The 25,862-nt window shown below is 39.6% G+C and overlaps 1 protein-coding gene across 1 annotated transcript; it reads left to right on the plus strand.

Annotated features, from left to right (window-relative positions):
• Window positions 1-201: 201 nt before the first annotated feature.
• Window positions 202-2,087, plus strand: LOC141642988 (protein ASPARTIC PROTEASE IN GUARD CELL 2). The gene has a single exon (XM_074451998.1). The coding sequence runs from the start codon at window positions 283-285 to the stop codon at window positions 1,879-1,881; it is 1,599 nt and encodes a 532-aa protein (XP_074308099.1). The 5' UTR covers window positions 202-282; the 3' UTR covers window positions 1,882-2,087.
• The last annotated feature ends 23,775 nt before the right edge of the window (window positions 2,088-25,862 follow it).

Here is a 25,862-nt window from a genome sequence, read left to right on the forward strand (position 1 = left end):
AACACGCAAATTTTAATAATTTGGGTATTTTAAGACCTTTAATTTACTAAGTTCAGGGGTACTAAAAATGTGGGATATCACGTATAATTCGAAAAAATACAGGGGTATCACGTAGAAAACCCCAACTAATCCCATTTCAGCGTTTTTTTTTTCTGAAAGTTTTGAACTTAGCTTATAAAATCCTCGTACGTAGCATGAGTACATGACCACTTCCTTGGTTGTCCATCAATCTCTCTCCCATCAACTCTAAGAGTCCCATACATTATAGAGCAAGCAAAATAAATGGCATCCGATAAAAGTGTTGCACTAGATAGGAGTAGAAGTATGTCTTATATTCCATTTTCTGTCTCAAAACTCACGACGACGGTACTAGTTTTCCTCCTCCTCCTCCTCCTATTATCACGTGCGTCTGCCAACCACAAGACCACAAATCACGTGACCAGCTATCCTAATTACCAACACTTGAACGTCCTTGGTGCAATTGCCTCCACTAAGCAACACCCATTTTCTGATGATACAAAGCTCAAAGGTCATGCAAACCAACAATCTAAAACCGTAATTTCAGCATCTCATGATTATAATAATGATAATATAAATAAGCAACTAAGAAACTCATCAAACTTATTAAGCCTCAAGCTCAAACTCGTCCACAGGGACCACCTTGAGCCAGCATCGAAACAAAATAATCATCGTAGCCGTCTCGCACGTCGTCTGCAACGGGACGTGACAAGGGTGAGGATGCTGGTGAGTCGGGTTTCCAACACGTCATCATCCACAGCGGGAATATACGACTACAAAGTGGCGTCCTTTGGCGGGGAAGTGGTGTCAGGAATGGATGAAGGGAGCGGGGAGTACTTTGTCGGTATAGGAGTTGGTAGCCCAGCACGGAAGCAATACATGGTGATTGATTCAGGAAGCGACATAGTATGGGTCCAGTGCCAGCCCTGTAATCAATGTTATAGGCAATCTGACCCGGTATTCAACCCAGCCCAATCCAACTCTTATTCGGGTGTCTCCTGCTCCGCGTCTGTTTGTGACCGCGTTGAGAACTCGGGGTGCAGCCACTCGGGTAGGTGTAGGTATGAGGTGGTTTACAGTGATGGGTCCTTCACTAAAGGAACCATGGCGTTTGAGACAGTTACGTTGGGAGGAACGACGGTGAGGAATGTTGCTATAGGGTGTGGGCATAGCAATCAAGGCATGTTTGTTGGTGCTGCAGGGTTGTTAGGATTAGGGAGTGGGTCCATGTCCTTTGTTGGTCAGCTTGGGGGTCAGATTGGGGGTGCGTTTAGTTATTGCCTACCCACCCGGGGTTCTGGAGCGGCTGCTGGTTCCCTCGTTTTTGGACGAGAGGCTATGCCCGAGGGGGCCGCTTGGATTAACTTGGTGCGTAACCCAAGGGCACCAAGCTTTTACTATGTTCAGCTAGCTGGTCTAGGAGTGGGTGGGACACGTGTTCCTGTTCCTGGTGGGGTCTTCAGCCTTGCCGAGTCTGGGGGTGGTGGCATGATCGTGGACACAGGAACAGCCGTTACACGGCTTCCAACCACGGCTTACGTGAGCTTTCGGGACGCTTTCGTGTCCCAAACTGCTAACTTGCCTAGGTCAACGGGCGTGTCAATATTTGACACGTGCTACGACCTGGGGGAGTTCACCACGGTGCGAGTTCCGACTGTGTCGTTTTACTTCGCAGACGGGCCAATCCTGACCCTGCCTGCGAGGAACTTCTTAATCCCGGTCGATGAAACGGGGACGTTTTGCTTCGCATTTGCACCATCACCTTCGGGGTTGTCCATCATAGGAAACATTCAACAAGAGGGTATCCAGATCTCGATTGATGGTGCAAACGGTTACGTCGGATTTGGGCCCAATGTTTGCTAAGCAGTAATTAAGCAGCCGCCACTAGTAAACCGTATAACACAATAGTATATCATTCCTCATTGTAAAGTCACTTTTCATATTGGGTGGATTTTGGCCCTCATTTAATTAGAGTTCTAGTCTAGTATTAGCTAGTAGGATTATATGGTTAATTTGATGACTGCGTGTGTAATAATTAAATAAATAAATAACTGTATTATATGAGCAAATCCACGTGTGAAAATTAATATACTTCTGTTCCAATTAATATTTATCTACTTTGTTTTTCTTTTGTTCGAGAAATTTAAACAACGATAACTATTAATTCGGACGGAATAAATGCTTATCTACTTGAGAGTCGATATTGTTTTAGTCACCTTTGATTTCATTGTCCCTCTTCAAGTAGGGAATGGGATCGTGCTTCTTGTGCTCTTAAGCCCCATGCTTAATTATACCTTCGGGATGTCCTACCATAGTCAGTCCGACTAAACCATGACTTGGACGTTGAATAATTTGAATCCATGGCTCCTGGATTGAATCCTAGGCCTTTCCTACGAAACTAAATCCTGGTCGTTGGAAAATTTGAATCCAAGGCTCGTGGATCGAGCCCTGACCTTTCATTTTTTTATTATCTGTATGCAATTGCTCTTAATATATATTTAGAATAGAATTTGTTTTGCTTTTAATACGTTAATAAACTATTAATCGATTTTATTAAAACTATTTCTTGCCAATGGATTAGCATCACCAATACGAGGGTAAGTCGGTATTTAATGTAGTTACAATCTCGTAACAAAGGCTAAAGTCATTAGAATTTAGAAGCACGCATGCACAAGGTTTCGAGGGTCTTTTGCCCAAATAGCCGTTTAACTCAAACTATTTTCCAAAATGACTATTTCATAAATCTAATTACCAAAGTGACCATTTTATAAATGTAATTACCAAAATGACCATTTAAGTTAATAAAGTTGCCATAAAAAAGCTAACTATAAAGTTTTTCAAATTTATTATATTCCCTCAAAATAGTAAATATATATAAAAACTATGAAAAAAATTCAACAAAACTGAAAAATAGTAATATTTCAATAATATTTTCATAAAATTAAGAAAAGTAATTAATCTATTGGCCTATGGATCTACTTTTAACTTTTGAGTGAAGACCTGTGATTTTTGTTTTTAAGTTTCAAATGAACATGTAGATTTATAAATACTTTCATAAAATATTGTGTGAAAAAAAGTGAACACGCGGTTTTAAAAAAAATAAAAGAACATGCAATTTTCTTTATCATTGCCAAAGCCCTATCAACAATGAAAGCGCATTTTTAATTTTATACTAGCTTTTAATGAAGATTTTATAGATATTTTGAAATTGTAAAAAAATTATAAAAGTTTCCTCCTTTTTTCTAACTTAAATTTCCATATATAATGAAAGTGAATAATTATTCCTATATCATGATAAACTTAAATAATTTTTGAAATTAAGTTTAGATATTCATTTACAATGTTGTATGGCTATTTTGGGAAATATAATGGACATATGGTCATTATAGTAAATAGTTTCGGCCAAATGACTATTTTGGCAAAAGACCCAGGTTTCAAACCTCGGGACCTTTGGGTATAAAGGGATATTAGTATATTACTAACATCAAAAACTTTAATTATTATACACTACTCCCTTTAGATCATTTGTCTATCTTTGAATTTAGCACAAAGATCAAAGGAGAAAGTAGGAGACCATTTGTGGATATTGTTATTAAATGACAATTAGACAATATATTATGTGGGCGTGATCGATCAAATTATCTTTAAAAAACTTTTCTAATATAGAGAGGTAAACAAATAAATAAGCTTAACTTATAGATTAGTCTAAGTTTGGAGAAAATAAACTACTTTGTTCTACACAAAATAAATTAGTCCAAAAAATAAACTAATTTATTCAAATAAGCTAACTTATTTGTTTTGACCTACAATCGATAATAAAGAAAGAGAGGGGTGAAGTCTATTGGTTAAAACTTAGGTGAAATTTCCAGGAAATCCAGCTTCAAGCCTCCCCAAGGGCAAATCTTGTGGAACATTCTTGGTCTGAGTCCGGGCCTTACAAACTTTGAACCTGTCACCCTCGGGTGGGTTACCTGACATACATGGTTTGCAGGCTATCACACAGTAAGTGAATTATACATCTGATGTACTACATCAGATGGTATAGTTTTTGAGCATTAAGATGAAGTTTTGAGTTTTAATCTAAAAAATTGAGTTTTATTATAAAGTTTTTGAGTTTATTTACTTAAACTTTAATCTAAAAAAGTTACATTATAACTCAAAAAAATTACATATAAGCTCAAAAAAATTTGATTTTTAACGTCATAAAACTAAAATGTAATTTATAAACTCTATAGTACTTGAAAAAAATACACTAAAACTCGAAAAGTCATTAAATATGATGTAGTACATCTGATGTACAATCCTTTTTCTCGACTATCACATATCCGAGAGTTTAGCCAATGCGCATAAAAAATGGCGGTCACAAATTTCTTTGTAAAAAAAAAAAGAAAAAAGAAAGAGAAACGAGGTAGTGCTTTTTATATTACCGAAGAGGATATAGTGGAGTACTTAAATGAGCAACTTTTAGGCTTTTAGGTGCTAATAATGGTTCAATTATTAGGAATCGTGCATCTCTTTTGTAGTTCCACTTAGAAGTTAAAAGCGTAGAGTAGTTGTACACCCTTGTTTTTATATCATCCTTTACAAACCTAAATAGTGACATTAATTCCCACTAAGCCTGATTAATTGAAAAGAATAATCTATCAGTTTGGTACGTTCTAGTTGTGATTTCATGCAAATAAGAATTAGATAATTGTTAAATGTACAAGTCATAATCCATGAGGCCCAGTGTTGTCAGATAATCCAATTTCTGGGTTTGGATGATTAGCCTTATGGTCTGCTATATTACGTAACAATGGAGAGTGGAAACTTGACTAATGCTGCATGATCATCTTACTTTATGATCTCACACTTCCATCCATATCTCTTCAAATTTCCAATATCAACAACCAACTAATGTTAAAATTAAGGGATGTTTGGAAGTTACCGATAGAATATGGGTAAATATGTTAATATTTTCTATATTTTCCTCTATCTAATTTGATGTAAAATAGTTGTCAATATTAGGGAGAGTCAGCACCGGTCTCTATTAAGGAGTTTGCTGACCATGCCTCTAAACAAGATTGCTTTATTGTGGATCTTAGCTCTAGCCTCGATGATGACAAGCGGAAGGCTGATTCCAAACATGGGGAGCATCCGGCTAAGAAAGTACACTTTGCTAATGGGGGGATCTTGACTGGTGAGGTTCCTCCCTTTCAATCTGGTGGCGATCTGGCGGGGCCGGAATTCTCCAGACTCCTTATTCATCCGTTAACCTGTCTGACTTCCTGTTCGAGTCAAGCAAACCTGTCTTGGGTCATGACCATGTGGATTCCGCTCCTTCGGGGGGGGGGGAGGGGAATGCGTTTTCCAGAGATGGGCGACCCCCTCTCGAGCTCTTATGTAAGATATATGTGTAATATCCTCATATACAAAGGAGCCTTAACAAGACCTTCCCTAGCATATAAGGGCGTTACCATCTTGGTTGCCCGAGGACAGTAATAATCAAATGCCGATAAAAGAACTATTAAGTTATATTACAACGATTGACAAAACTATTGATATAAATAAGATACAACTCAAAACCACTGTCAGCTATAAGAACTACTTCTGTCGTGACTCGTGAGAGACTCATCCCGCCAAGCACCCAGCTAACCTCCAGATCACAACCTTCTAAGACTGACTGCTCATCATAAGGGATCACGGCAGACACAACAGAAATAAACAACAAAACAAACCACACAAGGTCAGTAACTGAGGAAATACACCAACCACCACAGACACAACATAAGTATACAATTTACACACACACACACACATCTCCAATCAACCAATCACCGTCACCGACTGTCCACTGGACCAGCCCTGCCAGTGGGGTACCGCAGCCGTTCCCACCTAAGCCCCGCTCATCATATCGAGCGATAAACCCATGTCCATTAATGTGCACATCCCCTCCGATGACGGGTTCCACGGAGGGCGAACTACGGGCGTGAAGCCACTCCCGCAAGTGACTCCACTCAGCCGAGGACGCACCTCGAGAACCATAGACAAACAATCACAATCAGCTGCACCACAACAATGATAAACGAAACAACACAACACCAATCAATTACCACAATCAATCAACCACATCGACACTACAACAACCAAACCACATCAAAAGACACTCTAGACAACCAACAGTACTGAGTAGGCGAACCTACCTTTAGCGCACCACATCGATTCCGCTTCCGATCACAAGACACCAATCAACCAAGCAATACACCTATACAAACAGTACAACCATCTATCACTATCGTTACAATCGTAACTGAAAACAACGACGACGATGATGATGATGACGATAACTTACCTAAGAATAGCAACCAAGCGTCAAGACCGCTACCCGACCCAAGCATCCCATTCCCATGATGTAAGCATCCTCAAGGCAAGAGCTATGGTGAAGGAGAAGGAGAGTGACGACATCTAGGTTTAGGAAAAGAAGTGCGGAAATGATTTGAGGTTTCACGAAACACGATTTATAATTCCCCGCTGCAAACCCGTTACTCGATCGAGTAACTAACTTACTCGATCAAGTGACACCTACTCGATCGAGCTCCCAAGCTACTCAATCGAGTAGCCTCAGCTAGATCGAGTCCCACGCAAAACACAGTTCACATCGTCACAAGGTATAACCCGTAAGGTTTCCCAAGGTCAAGATCAGTGTCTAAGGTCAGTCAACGTCGGTCAACGGGTCTCTAAAAGGACGGGTATTACAGTCTTCCCCCCTTAAAAAGAATTTCGTCCTCGAAGTTCGATTCATCCTCCTCCCCGACACAAGACAAAGGATCAAAGGTCAACACCACTGCTTACCCGACACAGGTCAACATACTCGTTTAGAAACATCATCCCACTATGTATGTTCATCGGAACATCATCATCATCATCCACCTTAGCACTCAATACACAACACAACTCTCAGCGAATTACCAACTTCCTTTTAAATCACAGAACATATACTAACCACAAGAACGACTAACTTGACTATCACTTGCATTTACTATATAATATCATTCAAACGCACACCAACACAACTATCACACTATACTTTCATCCAATATTTGTCATCGATTACCAACTACAAAACATACAAAGCAGCGGTCCTACCATTGATTCACAACATACATTATTCATTCCACTCTATTACTTTATCCACACAACACAATTCTCATGACAACATAACAAATAATTACTGAAAATGAAGTATAACGACATGCTATTTTATTCAACAATTATAAAGTCTTACTCAATTACACAATAACTACCATAAAACTATTCAAAATATCATTCACCTGCTTTAAAATATCACAAAAATACTGTAAAATTGTTATAATTACGTCATTTTTCCTTTGCGACATTATTCTTCCCCTCTTAAAAGGAACTTCGTCCCCGAAGTTCACCATCAAACAACTTTCCTGTCCCTCAAACCGATTACATATTATACCATATTGACATTACTTATGACCCACAAGCAAACCTTGACTCATGATGACACAATATAGTTTTGACATTACACAACTTGACTCAAATTAACATAATACCACTGAAAACGTGTATCACACCACAAGATATACCATTACCAACTAGCAACCAAGTCATCTATTACTTTATTATATGATGACTCCAATTATACCACAAAATTACCCTCATTGTAAATTACTTTTTCTAAGACGGCTTGATATAGAATACAAAATTATATAAATACCACCGAGAGTTGTATAAATTAACCAACATGCATGTTCGACTACGACAACCATGACACTTTCTTGACATTACGTAAACATGCCTCACAACCATTGAACCTCACGTAACTCGAAACAATATGCTTTATCATCTTAATTTATATACATAGCGTTGAAAATTGTATAAATCGTACGACCACACGCGATAATATAACCACCGTTGAGGCTAAACAATGATATAAGATACCCGCAACGATAAATAATATAACAACATTTAAAGATTTGATGATTCAACCAAATTTTAAAACGAAAAGTAGCTGTAACAGTGCTACTCGATCGAGTTGGTAAGGCGCTCGATCGACCTGGGCTTACTCGATCGAGTTTATCAGTTACTCGATCGAGTAGGCTGAGATCAGAATATTCCCCCAAAATCACCCCTGCAGTTACTCGATCGAGTGAGGGGCACTCGATCGAGTAGCCACAGGTCCAGATTCCCCCTAAAACGCCATGTTAAGCCCAAACAATCATATAAACACGACTCGGGACGCTCTCCCGACCCCAAAATCCTGCATAAACAGTCTAAAAAGTACTAAAAATACGGCCTTATGGCCAACATACATACCAAAGTCTAAAAAAAGTACCAACCAAATAAGTACTACCGACTACAAGTCCATGAAACGATATGAAAAGAAAAGGAGTATCATCACTCCACATCCTGCTCATCCATCACCTCGTCACCACCATCACCACCAGATGTGCCTGCTCCAGCTGCGTCCTGACCTACGACTCCACCCATGCCAGCATCTGCTCCCACATGCCATGGGGCCAAGCAACCGTAGGGGTATGACTGGGGCGCTCCCGAAGTAGATCTCTCCATGCCAAAAGAGTGGAAAACTCCACTGTCGTCTCCAACGCCCCTCCACCACACGGGTTGCGCTGCCTCGATCCCGATGACCTGTACATACGCCATCTCATGGAGGTTCCGGAGTGTCAAGGTAGTAGACACCCTCTCCGTGAGCTGGCTCACTCTCATCTCAGGGCTATAGAAGGGAGGGTAACCGGGGTACTGGTACTGTGGAGGCACAGGCTGCTCCAGCTGGGTCTCATCCGCCCTCTTCGTCACTCGTCGTGGTCCTCTCCCCACTATAGGCTGGGCATCCTCAGGTCGAACACGATCCCCTTTCGTCGGCTCTGGCATCACCTCCAAGATATCCGGGTCAATGAGGTATAACTGCCTCTTAGGAACCCCCTCATCCTCATCATCAGAATCGGCAGCCACTACTGCAGCCGGTAAAGGCTCGGTCTCGGGAAGGTGCTACGGAGCAGGTATCCGCATCCAACTCATCCCCTAAACCCTCCACGCCAACCCACCATCCTCCAAAGTCCTCAACCACTTGAGGTCGAGAAATTACTCGCGGTCCAAGGTAGGGACCGCTGGAGTCAAGGGTGTAAGTCTCTCTGCCAACTGAGTGGCAATCGCTCCACAGCTCAGAAAACGAGCGTCAGAAGAGGCCATCAAGGCCAAGCTCGCACACACTATGTCCGGGGCACTAAAGGTGACTCTCTGGGATCAGGTGGGGTTAAGGTAGGCCGCAAGAAACATCACCTCGTGTGAGTTAAGCTTACTCACATCTTTCCTCTCATAAAGCAGACAGGTCAAAGCACGGAGAAAGATCTTCAAGGTGACATGTTGAACATCATTAATAAACATGTTTCTAGAGGTGGGGGCGGGTTTGCCGGTAAAGCAAGGCATAAGGCTACTAGCCCCACACTCAGTCGATATGTTCCTAAGAGTTCCCTTAGCAGGTCTAGCCTAGCCGAGGTGAGTGGAAAACATATCCATGGTAAGGAAGAAACTGGTGTTCATAAGGCGGAACACAACGGTCTGCTCCACCGCATCATACTTGAAAGAACTCATGAAATCAAGGGTCAGAAAAGCATAAGAGTGTTTCCGGAGTCGGTACAACCCAGCCATGTCCAAGGTCTCGAAGATATGCCTAACATAAGTCTCAATCCCCAGGTCAGTCAAAAGAGTGGTGTCGATACAACGGGTGGGTCGCATACGACGTCTCTGCAAAACAACAAAAGTATCTCTTTGCGTAAAGTCCGCAAAGACAACGGAAGGGTACTCAGGTACCGCTGGGACCTGGACCATAGGTCCCCCACTCCCCTCACCTACCTCGGGCTCAGAAGCCCTCCCCCTCTTGCTCTGACGGGTTCCCACATTTGGTCTCGGTATCTGTTTTTAACACACATCTTAGATACACAACAACACATACTTGAAACACGTAAACCTTCATATAGGGCATTTTGAAGAATCACTATGTACACAATGTCACCAAACAATCCGAAGATTGCAATAATAAGCTCTAAAAAGGTCGTCAGACGGTCTCACAGCTACAACTAATTATGACAAGCATGGTATCAATTAACAATCCAACTACAAATTTTAAAGATTAAACTTCAAAATAGTTCCACAATTAGACATGTTTCACAATTTATATGGACGAATTTTAGTTTGGGGCACTTTTGAGACGGAGTTTTAAGGCAAAATTTTCAGTAAAACCATCAAAATCAACTCTAAACATGATATATGTAACATACATTACCTAATTTTTCCCTCTTCATATACAAAAGATAACCAAAATTCAATTCAAAATCTCAAACCCTAGAAATTTCGACACATATTTCCCCTAAATTGATTCGATTTTTTCATATTTAACATCAATAATCAACAACTTGAAGCAAATAGATCATGTTGCAACAATTACAAGCAAGATTTAGCGCATATAAATCGATTTTTCAGCAAACACCAACATCTTACATGATTCTAATTAATTAAAAACATAGAAATAGGATAAACATCCTTACCTTGATCGATTGACAAGCAAAGAGAACGAATTAAGCAAGAAAAGCACAAGATTCAAGCACAAAAGCACAAGGTTGAGAACAACTTAAGAGAGATTAAGAGATTTAAGGTTTTGGTTGAATGAAGAATTAAGAAAGAAAGAATAGAGAAGAGGGGTTATGAATCCCGCAATTCTCCAGTACTGTTCACTTACTCGATTGAGTAAGTTGGTTATTCGATCGAGTGACCTCTACTCAGTCGAGTTTTCGTTGGCAGATCCAACCTTTCGATGTTGTGGCTTCCTAACTAGATCCAATGAGGTCTAATCGATAGAGTAGATAGTCTTACTCGGTCGGGCAAGTCTAGGAACGAGGTCAAAAGTTACGAATTTGAGTAACGGATCCAGCAAAACAACAATTTGTGTCGATTTCAAAGTAAATTCGGAAATCGTCACAGATTATTATATTCATTCACGATGTATTACCACTACACAAATGCAATGTATCGATCTATCAAACATATCACTTCATTCAACATATTTTACTTCATTCTATGACAAACATTACGCAACCAATTAACTACACTATTAGCTTTCTCATGCATTTGCAATTTCAATACAACTTATAATCATATCACTCTAAGCATTCACCTAGCATTTAACCATCATCTATCATCCAAGTTTATTAATAATTCAATCATGCCACAACAATTTCCGACTAAATTACTCAACCTACTATATCATATCATGAAAGCATTCAACCATTCTTCCATCACACTTACCAAATACTACTTGTCAAATGTTACAACTAGTTCAAAACTTACTACTTACCACCATCACGGCATACAAGTCTCATAATTTAATACCAATGCACAATGAACGATCTAGAAAACATTACCATCACATATCATACCACACTGTCACGTACTATAGCCATTCCACCACTTCCACTACTTTCATACACATTTCTACCCAACCACCGACTTTCACAGTTTCCCATCACAATTACACAGACCAGCATTCATAAAGACTCCATCACAAACATTTCTATCATACCCGTAATACATATTAGGCACAAAGTTTCCGACTCGACATTCCCATACCCGGTGACTGGCTTAAGCATAATGGGGCCATGATTTTGAAATGAGGGCGCCTACTCACCCAAAATCTAGCATCAGCCGGAGCTCCCAATATACATACACCAGGTTCATTTTATTAGACTCACTACGTTCATTAGGCTCATTTGTTACAGGTTCCAAAATCGTCGCTCTGATACCACTTTGTAACACCTCCATATACCAAGGAGCCTTAACAATACCTTCCCTAGCATATAAGGGCGTTACCATCTCGGTTGCCCGAGGACAGTAATAATCAAATGCCGATAAAAGAACAATTAAGTTATATAACAACGATTGACAAAACTATTGATATAAATAAGATACAACTCAAAACCACTATCAGCTATAAGAACTACTTCTGTCGTGACTCGTGAGAGACTCATCCCGCCAAGCACCCAGCTAACCTCCAGATCACAACCTTCTAAGACTGACTGCTCACCATAAGGGATCACGGCAGACACAACAGAAACAAACAACAAGACAAACCACACAAGGTCAGTAACTGAGGAAATACACCAACAACCACAGGCACAACATAAGTACACAATTTATACACACACACACACACACACACACACACACACACACACACACACACACATCTCCAATCAATCAATCACCGTCACCGACTGTCCACTGGACCAGCCCTGCCAGTGGGGTACCGCAGCCGTTCCCACCTAAGCCCCGCTCATCATACCGAGCGATAAACCCATGTCCATTAATGTGCACATCCTCTCCCATGACGGGTTCCACGGAGGGCGAACTACGGGCGTGAAGCCACTCCCCGCAAGTGACTCCACTCAGCCGAGGACGCACCTCGAGAACCATAGACAAACAATCACAATCAGCTGCACCACAACAATGATAAACGAAACAACACAACACCAACCAATTACCACAATCAATTAACCACACCGACACTACAACAACCAAACCACATCAAAAGACACTCTAGACAACCAACAGTACTGAGTAGGCGAACCTACCTTTAGCGCACCACGGCGATTCCGCTTCCGATCACAAGACACCAATCAACCAAGCAATACACCTATACAAACAGTACAACCATCTATCACTATCGCTACAATCGTAACTGAAAACAACGACGACGACGATGATGATGACGATAACTTACCTAAGCATAGCAACCCGGCGTCAAGACCGCTACCCGACCCAAGCATCCCATTCCCATGGTATAAGCATCCTCAAGGCAAGGGCTATGGTGAAGGAGAAGGAGAGTGACGACATCTAGGTTTAGGAAAAGAAGTGCGGAAATGATTTGAGGTTTCACGAAACACGATTTATAATTCCCCGCTGCAAACCCGTTACTCGATCGAGTAACTAACTTACTCGATCGAGTGACACCTACTCGATCGAGCTTCCAAGCTACTCGATCCAGTAGCCTTAGCTAGATCGAGACCCACGCAAAACACAGCTCACATCGTCATAAGGTATAACCCGTAAGGTTTCCCAAGGTCAAGATCAGTGTCTAAGGTCACTCAACGTCGGTCAAGAGGTCCCTAAAAGGATGGGTATTACAATATGAGCCTTTCTGATCTTCTACCTCGTTGTCCGCGACCCGTTGCTGATATGTTAGGGCACACAAGAGGTCTGAGCGCCATTATGCTGAGAGCCATGATAGCTTGTGAGCATGTTTCTCAATCTTGTCAACATATACAGAGTTGTTATTCGGATATCCAAGCCATCCTTCGTAAGAAGGAGGTAGTGTTGAAAGCTAAGGGGGACGCCAAGGGCGAGGCTCGAATTGCGTCCTAAAACCTGGAAGCGGCGAACTCTGCACTTCAGTTAGCGGAGGGGGAGGTTGGCTCTTTGATGAAGCTCTTGTCCTGTTCTGATGCATCTCTTAAGCATGTTGAGACTCAGGTGGTGGCTTTGAGGCGCCTCTTTTATACTTGCAAGGTCAACTCGTCCACTCCGAGCAAAAAGCTGGAAAGACGATGGTTGAAATGGCCCGGGTTAGTTGTAATACCATGATATTTTGGGATCCACAAAGGACTTCAGGACACCTGAAGGGGCCCACGTGTACTCGGAAGTAAAGGACGATTGTACATTAGACCAAGTACGATTTAAACTAGATCTAGTAGACTGCCAGTGGACCGAGTAGAGCTCCCAGCAGATCGAGTGGTTGGCACTCGGTCGAGTAAAGAATATTATCGACCGAGTGAGTGGCACTCGGTTGAGTGGCGCTGTGCAAGACCCGATAAATCATATTTCGGGATGACACCTTATCCCAACCTCTTATCCCTTTCATTCTTTTTCTCCTTCATCACAAACACTCTCCCCTCTCTTTAGATGCTCTCTAAACCTCTCCCATAACCTTCAATCTTGGATTGAAGATGGAACATCCCTCCGAATCCCCGATCTACCTTTGTAAGTTGAAATCCTTTGTCTTGTGTTAATCTCCATTTTGGGGGTTTTTACTAGGGGAGATTAATTAGTAATTAACATATGTAATATGGTTAATTAGTGGCTAATAACAAGGGGTTTCATATTTTATTGTAGTGTAGAATGCATTGTGATAGTGTTGTATGATTTGTTTAGGATGAGATGGTTTTATGAGACGGAATCGAGTCGGATTCGGGTAGCTTGTGAAGAATGCGAAAAGGTAGGTTTATTATACTCGTTTTCAATCTTTTGTATGCATATTTGTGTGTCTTTCATCATCATTTCTTGTATGAGTCAATTGGGATATCATGTTGGTACTTGAGGAAGTTTTATCAATGATATGTTGGGATTGAGTTCATGATGAGTCATATAATTGGTGTTGTATTACATTTTCCATGTATAGCCATTGTTTTATTGTATCGGAGATCATTGGTTGTGTTACTTGGTTGTTGAGGAGACGCAATACAGTTGGAAAACCGTCTTACTCTCGGGTTGCCTCTTGGGGTTTCCCACTCCAAGAGGGATGTGCACATTAATGGCTTGAGTTAGGAGAGACGCATGTAGATGAGACACAGCGTCTGGCAGGGGCTCCGGTTGGCTTCCGGACCCGGTATGTTTGGGCGTGTCCCGGTACCTTATGGTGAGATTTAATGTCGTGGGCGTGTCCCTAGCACCGGTGGGTATGGGTATGTCTGGGCGTGTCCCGGTAGCGACATGATAATTGTATCTCATTTACATTTTTAGCATGTTGCATATTCACTTACTATGTTGTGTCTCTTATTAAAGTATTAAAACTGACGTGTTGTGTGTCTCCGTAATTGTCACCTATTTCCGGTGTGGCATGTGTCAATCCATATGATATTGTCGATCATATGGGGAGCAGGTTGAGTACAGGTTGAGTTGGTGTCACGTAGGAGACGGGACGAGCTTTGGACTTGAAGTCGAGTGTCATCTCGTTAGAATAGGATAGTAGTTATGAGTTGTATCATTCATTTTACTTATTCATTTATGGTTATGTAATCTCCTAAATACTTTATTTATATTAATTGTTTCTTAATTGCAACTCCGATTTCACCACTTCGGGAAACTGAGATGGAAATATATCCCAATTACCTTGGCCAGGTAAGAAAAGGGTGTTACAAAGTGGTATCAGACCTACGATTTTGGAACCTAAACAATAAATCAAAATGAATCTAGGAGTGTCTACAAAAATGAGCCCGCCATGAGTACAGTAGGAGATCGATTTTGGATGAGTGGGAGCCCTCATATCAAAACTAGTGCATATTATCTCTGTTGGTCACTACGTGGGTGGTTATGAGTATGGGTGAACGCTATGTGGAGCGTTGTATGGTTGCATGATTATGTGATAATGTTAAGTTTCTTGCATGGCATAGTTGTTTCCAATGATGCGTGAACGTGTATAGAAGTTGAATTCTTGGATTGATGTGAATAACATGTTTGAGAATGGCTAATATGTGTTGGTATACGGATAGTGGTTTAACTCCTTGAATTTACACGGCGTGTTAATTGAATGCCTATTAGTGTTATCGATAATATGTAAGTAGTAATGGATGTTGGTAAAGTAACTACTAGTACTACGGTAGTGTACTAATGCTGGTAAGTAGGATGATGTATAGACTAACTCGGGTGAGTCACAGATAACCGGCGGACTCCCAAACCTCTTGTTGTATTGCAGGAATTCCGTCGATCGAATTTTGTTGAGAATTTTGAACCCAACGGAATCACTCGACCGAGTACGAGCATCAACTTGATCGAGTAAACAGTCACTCGACGAGTGGACCCTTAACTCGACTGAGTGGACAAATCCGGTAGTTGGTATATTTCTAGAAAACATCACTTGACCAAGTGCAGTCGGCACTCAACGGAGTGGATTTACACGGGTGAAGGTTACTCGACTAAAAGCTCTCTTTCCTCCATAAATCCTCATATCTTCATACCTTCATCTCCTTTCTCACCAAAAACCCAACAAAAACCTCCATTGATTCATTCTTGTTGCTTAGAACTCATCCAATTACTCCACTTTTCTTTATTCACCACCACTAATTTGACAATGTAAGTACACTCATTTTCTTTCATTTTCCCCAATTTGATTTCTCTTTATGTAACACCCCCATATCCCAAGTGCCTTACCAGGAACACTTAGAGCATGAAAGAGCTACCATCTCGGTTACCCGAGGCAATTTATATCAAATAGACAATAAAGAAACATATTTTAATTGATTAAATAAGTTTAACTGATTACAAATCCCAAAATCCAAAATCCAAACTGTAAAACCAATACAAAAGTTCCAAACCAAATGATATAAAGTAAACCGAGTTCATGACACAGCGGAATACTCTAGTGACTCATGTGGTGACTCCATCCCAGCTATCCCTCGTGCAAGCCATCTCATACCTGCTCAATAACTGCTCACCATCCCCGAATGGATCACCACAATTTTTAAAATAATTAAACGGGGTCGGTACTAATTACACAAACGATACAACAAAAGCAATACAGAAATCCAATACAACCAACCCAATCTCCATCACATCACCACACACCTGACTATACACTAAAGTGTGTAGTCCTGCGGGAATACTCATCGCAACAAGTATTCCACACCGCCAGCGGGTTCCACAGAAGGTGAATCAAGGACGTGAAGCCACTCCCGCAAGTGACTCCACTCAGCCGAGGATGCACCTCGCAAATCATAGACAGTTATACAACCAACTATACAATCAACAATCATCAAAACCAATACCGATATGATATACATTAACAACAACAATCAATCATCACCAATGCCATGTAAATAATACTGAGTAGGGAAACCCTACCTGGAATAACAACCACAAGATCGTTACAACAGCTAATCAATAACGTTCCTCTACGAATCCTCCTCCTATAACACATATACATACAATTACAACCAAACCCACACAATACACCCGAAACCCCCAAAACTAACCAATTAGGGTTTTAACCAAACTCAACGAAATGTTATAAAAATTATACAAGAAGCTTACCCTTGACACGACGATCACAACGGCGTAAAGAACAAGATAATCCGACGATCCTAGCCTTGTGATTTGCTAATAACACGATGAATGCGGACTACGTAACTCCTTTTCTTTTCTCTTGAAAGGTTATAGAAAGCAAAAGTGATTAAGAATAATGACGGGAGCCTTTTATATTAACCTCGCGTTATTAACAAAACCCGGCTAAAACAACCCATAATACACACTTACTCGATCGAGTAAGTGACTTACTCGATCGAGTGCCCCTTACTCGATCGAGTGTCACACGTACTCGATCGAGTACCCATCAGGTTAGCTACTGTTTTGCGTAAAAAGATACTTACTCGACAGAGTAACCCCCACTCTATAGAGTACCCATAGACATAGAAAACCGTAGTATTACAGTCTTCCCTCCTTAAAAAGAACTTTGTCCCCGAAGTTCAACCCATACAACAAAACAAAACATACTATCTCAACTCCGACACAACAGCATAACCAAAACTCAAAACAAAACTCCCAACCAAAACTCAAACCGACTCCAAGTAACTACTAACTGCACCAAAACTAACATAAAACCACAATAAAACTTTATGCGACCATCTCCTACCCCCTAAAAGAAACATGGTTACGTCCCCTTAACCACAGATACCTGATCAAAAAGAGACGGATACCGCTCCCTCATGGCCTCTTCCGCCTACCAAGTAGCCTCCTCTACCTCATGGTTAGACCAAATAACTTTAAGCAACACTGTTTCCCCATTCCTAGTTTTCCGAACCTTGCGATTAAGAATCTGTTTTCACACCTCAAGATAAGACAAGGATTCATCCAACTCTATGTTCTCTACCTCTAACACATGTGAAGGGTCGCTCACATACTTCCGTAACTAAGACTAATGAAACACATTATGCACCCTATCCAAAGCTGCTGGCAACGCTAACCTGTAAGCAACCTCACCCACACCATCCAAAATCTCATATGGTCCGATAAAATTTTGGCTCAGCTTCTCTTTCTTACCAAATCTCATGACCCAACGCATAGGAGACATTTTCAAAAGAACCTTGTCCCCAACCTGAAACTCTATGTTACGTCGATGTAAATCTCTGATATCATTTTGTACACCCCCATACCCCAAGTGCCTTACCAGGACCACTTAGAGCATGGAAGAGCTACCATCTCGGTTACCCGAGGCAATGCATATCAAATAGACAATAAAGAAACATACTTTAATTGAGTAAATAAGTTTAACTGATTACAAGTCCCAAAATCCAAACTGTAAAACCAATACAAAAGTTCCAAACCAAACGATATAAAGTAAACTGAGTTCATGACATAGCGGAAGACTCTAGTGACTCATGTGGTGACTCCATCCCAGCTATCCCTCGCGCAAGCCATCATACCTGCTCACTATCCCCGAATGGATCACCACAGTTTTTAAAATAATTAAACGGGGTCAGTACTGATTACCCAAACGATACAACAAAAGCAATGCAACAATCCAATCCAACCAACCCAATCTCCATCACATCACCACACACCTGACTACCCACTAAAGTGTGTAGTCCTGCCAGAATACTCATCGCAACAAGTATTCCACACCACCAGTAGGGGGACCGCAGCCATTCCCACCTAAGCCCCGCTCATCTCATCCGAGCGATAAACCCAAGTTCCTAAATGTGCACATTCCTTCTATGGCGGGTTCCACAGAAGGAGAATCAAGGGCGTGAAGCCACTCCCGCAAGTGACTCCACTCAGCCGAGGACGCACCTCGCAAATCACAGATAGTTATACAACTAACTATACAATCAACAATCACCAAAACCAATACCGATATGACATACATTAACAACAAAAATCAATCATCACCAATGCCATGTAAACAATACCGAGTAGGGAAACCCTACCTGGAATATCAACCACAAGATCGTGACAGCAGCTAATCAATAATGTTCCTCTACGAATCCTCCTCCTATAACACATATACACACAATTACCACAAAATCAACACAATACACCCAAAACCCCCAAGACTGCCCAATTAGGGTTTTAACCAAACTCAACGAAACGTTATAAAAATTATACAAGAAGCTTACCCTTGACACGACGATCACAACGGCGTAAAGAACAAGACAACCCGACGATCCTAGCTTTAGGATTTGCTAATAACGCGATGAATGCGAACTACGTAACTCCTTTTCTTTTCTCTTGAAAGGTTTTAGAAAGCAAAAGTGATTAAGAATAATGACGGGAGCCTTTTATATTAATCTCTCGTTATTAACAAAACCCGGCTAAAACAACCCGTAATACGCACTTACTCGATCTAGTAAGCGACTTACTCGATCGAGTGCCCCTTAATCGATCGAGTGTCACACGTACTCGATCGAGTACCCATCAGGCCAGCTACTATTTTGCGTAAAAAGATACTTACTCGACAGAGTAAGCCTCACTCGATAGAGTACCCATAGACATAGAAAACCGTAGTATTACACTTTAGATCTACACTAATTTACTTGAGTTTTGTTAATTTGTTGCATATTTTTTTTAATTCATGATAATAATAGACTTTCTACAACATTATTGTTGATAAAAATCAAATTTTAGTATTGAAATTTTTTCCACCATTAATTAACTCGAAAATCTTGTTCTTGAGTCAATGATGGGATTTTGTGCTTGTTGTTGAGTTTAGTTGATCAACAAAGCCCTAACCTTTGTTGTTAATGGTAGATCTTGCCTTATATATGAAAAATTCGTCTTAAACTCTGTCTTAAATTTTGAAATCTAGGTAAGTCATGCCCAAATTTTGATTTTTCATGAGTAAAACTGGTTTATTTGCCTTATAACTATGGATGTGGGAAATCGGTATATCCACGGGGTGCTTTGAAAAAGAAGTCGCCACCAAATTTAAAGAAATTTGGAAACCGTTTTAGAGAAAAAGGTCCGTGTGTGGGTACGTGTTATGAAGTCCGTTAATAAGACACCTAACCTCGTCCGTCGCAATGACGACCTCTACTTAGAAAAATGATAGCTAGTTGAATTCTTATATTTGTTGAAGTGCAAACAACGTTTTAACCCTAACATGTGAATCCCGTTCTACGTCAATTTAATGCAATTAAATCGTCAAGTGAATTTAGCATGTGAGCTCATTAGCTATTCTAGCACACCAAACAAATAAAGAGAAGGAAAGAGATATTCTTACTCTTTAGCGTAAGATAGATGAACAAACGTTAGAGGTTAGTATACAAAAGACGTGCTAAATTGATACAAATTACATGTTAAGCATTTTCGAGAAAACAGTAGCAACATAACGACATTAAGACAAGTTTTGAAGGTGCAAACGAAGTCGAATATGGGTGTTCTTAGACTCGTTGAAATTGTGGAAGTGAAAATTTAGCAAATATGGTCAGAGAGATGGTCAAGGTTTCTCTAAGGATGGTCGAATGGGTGCTAAACAGGGTCTGGTCGCGGACTGGCTACAGGAATTCTAGGTTCATGGTTTTGGTCAGGGGGTCTTCTAATGATCTTTTAACAGGGTTAGATAGGTGCTATTGATCTGAAAATTGGTATAGTGCTAGTTTGGAGTGTAAGAACGACTGTGGTTGTGTTGGCCGCAGTGGTAAGTCAAGCTAAGTGGCGGTTTTGAGGGCAGGAACAGGGGCTGGTCATGAGTTCATTCAATTAGATTATAGAATTGTTAAACGATTTTATATGCTAGTTGAAGCACCCTAACATCTAATTAGGTTATTAAATCAATCTAAAGTCATCGAATCGAATTATAAGTTAATAATTAGAGGTCGAGTTAATATGCAAACGGTCATATGGTTGGTCGAATTGAGGAAAACGAAAGAGAGGCCAAAACGCGTGAAACAACGTCATTGTTTGCTTTATTAACGCCCTCCCTTGAACACGAGGATATGTAAACAAGCGAGGACAATCGCCACTGGCAAGTAAGACCTTTTAAACTCGAGTCAACGGGGGTGTTCATGGTGGTACTTTAACTCATACTCAGAGTAAACTAGTTCGATGTTAATATGTTAGACAAAAAACAATACGTAAATAAAACGATAAAAAGAACGAAATTAAAACAAAATAAAAAGGGAAAAAGGATGATTTGATGTACCCTCAACCTACATGTATCGTTGACACCGTCTTGCGTCGTAATTGAACGTAGATTTTGTCTCGAGGGGCCGTCGTCGACGAAAGTTGAAGCAAACACGTGTTTTTGAAGGAGTTGCGCAGCGTTTTTCAAACTCGAATATCTCACTCGTTTCTTGATGAAAATTCGATTGGAAAGATGTTTTAGAATATAGAAAGAACTTATATTTTGAAAGTTCAAACGAGTCAGAGTCTTTTTGAGAGTATAGGCACGAAAAAAGAGGGAAAATGGGACTGGTCTGCGCTAAAAAGAACGCGAAAACAGAGTGTTTACACACTCTGTTTTTCGAGCAGTTTCGTGCGTGTTTGAGGGGTTTTTTTTTGTAGTTTGATGCTTGTTAATGGTATTAGTATGTGTATAGAGCTTAGAGGAGCAAAGTTTCGGAATTTGTGAAGGTGTTTTGAAGGGTTTCGAGAGGGTTATTTATATGGTGACGGGAATGGTTAGAATAGGTTATTTGAGTTGAGATCTTCCATCCTTTTCAATGGCACGGCTATGGAAGGATATTATATGGCATAGGAGTCTATGTAAGGTAGTTTTCTTGAGGTTTAAGGTAATGGGTGTGAATGGAATAGGAATAGGAAATATCGAAAGATATTTGCGGGTTTTTGGTAAGTGTTTGTTATTCGGTTTTGGGAAAGGATTTGGCACGGTTTTGGAAGTTATTATGGAGGATTATTGTAGCTTAGGGATCAAAGAAGGATGGCTTGAGCTATGGTGCGGAAGAGAGCTCGAAAAATAGACCAAACACGAGTCATGCTCTGTTTTGGTGCTGCCCATGGGTCAAGCTTTGGGTGGAATTCAAAGGGGGTTAGAGCGTGGGTTTAGGCCAGGACTAGTGGTCATGGTCTTGGGCTAGGTTTAGGTAAGAATTTGGGTTAAGTAGGAATCGGGTTTGGGGGTGTTTGGTACGGGTTTAAGGGCTGCAAAGAAAGGGTGTCAGGCTGAGTGTATAGCTGATTGCGCGGGCTGTTTAAGACAGGTTTTTGAATGGGTTAGAGGTCGTGGCTTGGGTTGGCTAATGGTGGGTTTAGAACATGGGTTGTAGGGGAAGAGAATGGGCCAAAAGTTGCGTCGAAATTCGTGTCCAAATCGCATAGAGAACGAGCTTGAAATCGTGTATAAAACCGTCGTAAAAATCCAGTTTTTTTAAATACGATTAATAAAACAATTTAAACCTTCAAAAAGAATTTCAAATAAATGATAAATTAGAAAATAAATTCATATTAAAATAAATAAAATGAATTTAAAATCTTTATTAATTTGAAAATCATTTAAAATTGAAAAACGCTTCATCGACAACGCCCGTTCTACGTCGTAAAACGAACCCAAATAAATGACAAATGCCAACTAGGAGTACATGTCGTCCTATCATCATCGGGTGTTTGTTGGAAGTCCATAAATTCCAACATCGACAGATAGGGGTATCTACAATAAGACTACCATTTTAGTTAGTAATGTGGTATATGGTCTCAAAACGAAACAAGTTTCGTCTTAAAACTTGGGTGACATTTTCGAAATATCCCTTGAGTAGCCATGACCAACTATAATTTGTGTTTTAAAAATGGTTTAAGTATGTTGTTAAACTATGAATGTGAGGGTTATTGTTATTCTATGTGATAAACTAAGAAATTTTCGTCTAAAAATCGTGACCAATTTCTCGAAAATTTGGTACTAGCCGTGTCAAAATTTTGATTTTTACGCTCACTACATGTTTTAGTTACTCATGGTTACCTTAAACGTAAACTTATGATGCTTGAGGAAGCTTTACATTAAAAATTGTTCCGTCTTATAGACTTTAAAGTGTCGGAAATAAGCATTTCACTTACCCGGATTTTTAATTTTAGCAAGTCAATTATCGTCTTGGTTGCTTCTTAATAATTTAAATTGATTTGTTATAACATGTGACCTCTTGTGCTAAAATTTTCCATCTTAAAATTTTCAAGATTTTTCGAGACAAATGACCATTATGCTAAGAGTCTAGTGTAGTACTCCTTTGTTGAGTTGAGTTGAGTTTGAACAAAATGGGATGATAAATAATAGTAGTTGATAAGACGGGTTTTATATATGATAAGACGGTCGGCTAAGTGATTTTAGAGGAGCTAAATGTGGTACTTTATGCGACATTGTGTGTGTTCATGTTTAGCATTTGTTTCGTGCTTATAATATGTAATTGTACCGAGTTATCCCGAGAATGGATAGTCAAGATAGAAATCAACTTTAGAACTTGGATGTTTGATGAAGTCGGAGACCTGAGGTGAAAGTTAGAGACTTGTCTTGAAAAGAAGAAGACGAAACAAGCGGCGAAAGAGAGTAGCCTAGAAAGCCAAGCAGCCGGCACAAGTGGGTAGCCAGGCAACCCGGGTGAGCCGCCATAGGAGGTCAGAATGTCAATAAGAAGCATCTCGGTAGCCAGGCTAGGGTGGCTAGCCGTCGGGAGAGTCGCCGAGTGGGTCGCCGAAAAGGGATGGCGGGTTGGCATGCTGCTGAAGACGGGTTTCCTTAATTCGTGACTTTATTTTAGGCTTCTATATACATAAGACTTTTTATTATTTTTTTCTATTATTATCATGACTATCATTAGGCAATACTCAAGAACCCTAATTCATCTTTTGCTTAGAAAATTAAGAAAATTATGAGGAACTAATCCCCACTTTCTTGGATCAACAATTGAAGCTATCAATTAATTAAATTGTGATCGAGATTGGTCTTTCTTTCTTTATTTCTTTATTTCTCAAGTATTGTTTATGTCTCTTGTTCTTATTTCATGATTATTGTTTCCTCTTACTAATCTGATCGATTGGTAATTGTTTACTTTAATCTATTATATGTTTTAGAAATTGAATCCGTAATTGTTCAATTAAGTTAGACTAAAGTAGCAAACTTTACCCTAATAATTTGTATGTGTTTCATCGTTATTAGGACGAAGTAGAGACTAAACATATAATCCGAATCATTAACCGCATGTGTTAAAGATCGTTATCTTTATTGCTTCCTTTGATTGTTAATGCTGCTGTTGGATTAAATCTAGACGCGTGGATTACATTGTTCAATAATTAGGGTCTTCTAATTTTGCGTTTCGAGTCAGTTGACTAAACTTAAGAGGAAGAAGGAAACTCGTATTTCCACAATAAAGTGCTTGAGAGTAATTGAACTTAAGACAATCAAAGACCAATTAGTTTATTGATAGTGGATGTTTGTTGACCAAAGACCTTTAAATATCTGAATTCACCCATCTTTATTATTTGTTTAGTAGATTATAGCTTATTCAATCAACAAAACCCCGTTATTATTTTTACTTGTACTCTTTACTTTATACATATTATTAATTAGCATCGTCTTCTCTATGGATTGACACCCGACTTACCTCTACTATATAGTTTAAGGTAATAGGACTTTATTACTTATTTTTGGGAGAATACGACTTCGACTCACCTATAGTACATGTGATTAACGTTATGTTTTAAGCCATAATATGTCACAAGACTTTCAGTTTCCAAAAGGTTTTGTAACATGAGAAAATTTTGGGTGTTGGTTAAAATACAAGGAAACTATGATAAAATTTTCTTTTACATTGCCATTTACAGATTTGAGAAGTTGGAGAAAATTTTCAATCATATCCAAAGTTGACTTCCAATTCTTACCTTTCCTATTCCATATCTTATTATGTGATTTCTGTTAGAGTATGTGTCCTCGACAATAATGCGATCACATGTTTAAATCTCATATTAAGAATACATAAGGGATTGTAACATTTTATTGTCAACTGATCCCCATTAATAGATAATGATTGATTAACTAGAGTTTGACATTACTGTCGTATGACGGTGGTGATCAATTGATCCCTTAAGGTCATACCTCTAGGGAAACATTCTTAATTGACTAATTAATTAATCGTATGACGATACAGGTTAATTAATTCCTTAAATTTGAACGAATGATTTTGTGAGTTATAATACGTATCTTATTGTAATTCGATTAAATAAGATTCGTACTAAGTAATTAAATTGTTTTATTACTTAGGTTATTATTGTTTATGAAACAATTGATGTAAGAATGAATTGTTTATTATAAATACAAGTAGTTGTGATTTATAATTCTATGACCCATTTTATATAATTGTAATTGTGAATTACTACTTAATTTTTGTATGTGATTTATTTCATTTATATAATGATTTTTAATTTGTTAAAACTGCATTATTTAAATGACATGTCTAGTAACATGTCCCATTTGTCACACAATACAAATTAACATATTGACAAAGTTAAAATGGATCCATATTATCCATGTGAGCCGTGTAAATGGGATTTTAGGGTGTTATTGTGCTTTAATTATTTTATTAGTATGAAGCATCATCATTACCTGCAAATGATAACCATGCACACCTACACTCTTGTGAAGATCAACTAGCAAAGGTATTGGGCACTCTTACCATGTGTATAAACCGGCCACCCTAGAGAAAGATAAGGAGTTTTTCTCTTCTAATACATACACAATTCATTCATATAAGATAATCTACTTTTAGTGATTACTCATCTCTCTAGTTTTTATTTTTCAAAATTCTAGAAAACTCTCACATAAATCTCTAATATTATTCCTT

This window comes from Silene latifolia, chromosome 2, assembly GCF_048544455.1.
Source record: "Silene latifolia isolate original U9 population chromosome 2, ASM4854445v1, whole genome shotgun sequence".
Classification (NCBI taxonomy): domain Eukaryota; kingdom Viridiplantae; phylum Streptophyta; class Magnoliopsida; order Caryophyllales; family Caryophyllaceae; genus Silene; species Silene latifolia.

Bases quoted from the DNA above. Each gene is read 5' to 3' on its own strand.
- LOC141642988 (XM_074451998.1), top strand. From the start codon at position 283: ATGGCATCCGATAAAAGTGTTGCACTAGATAGGAGTAGAAGTATGTCT.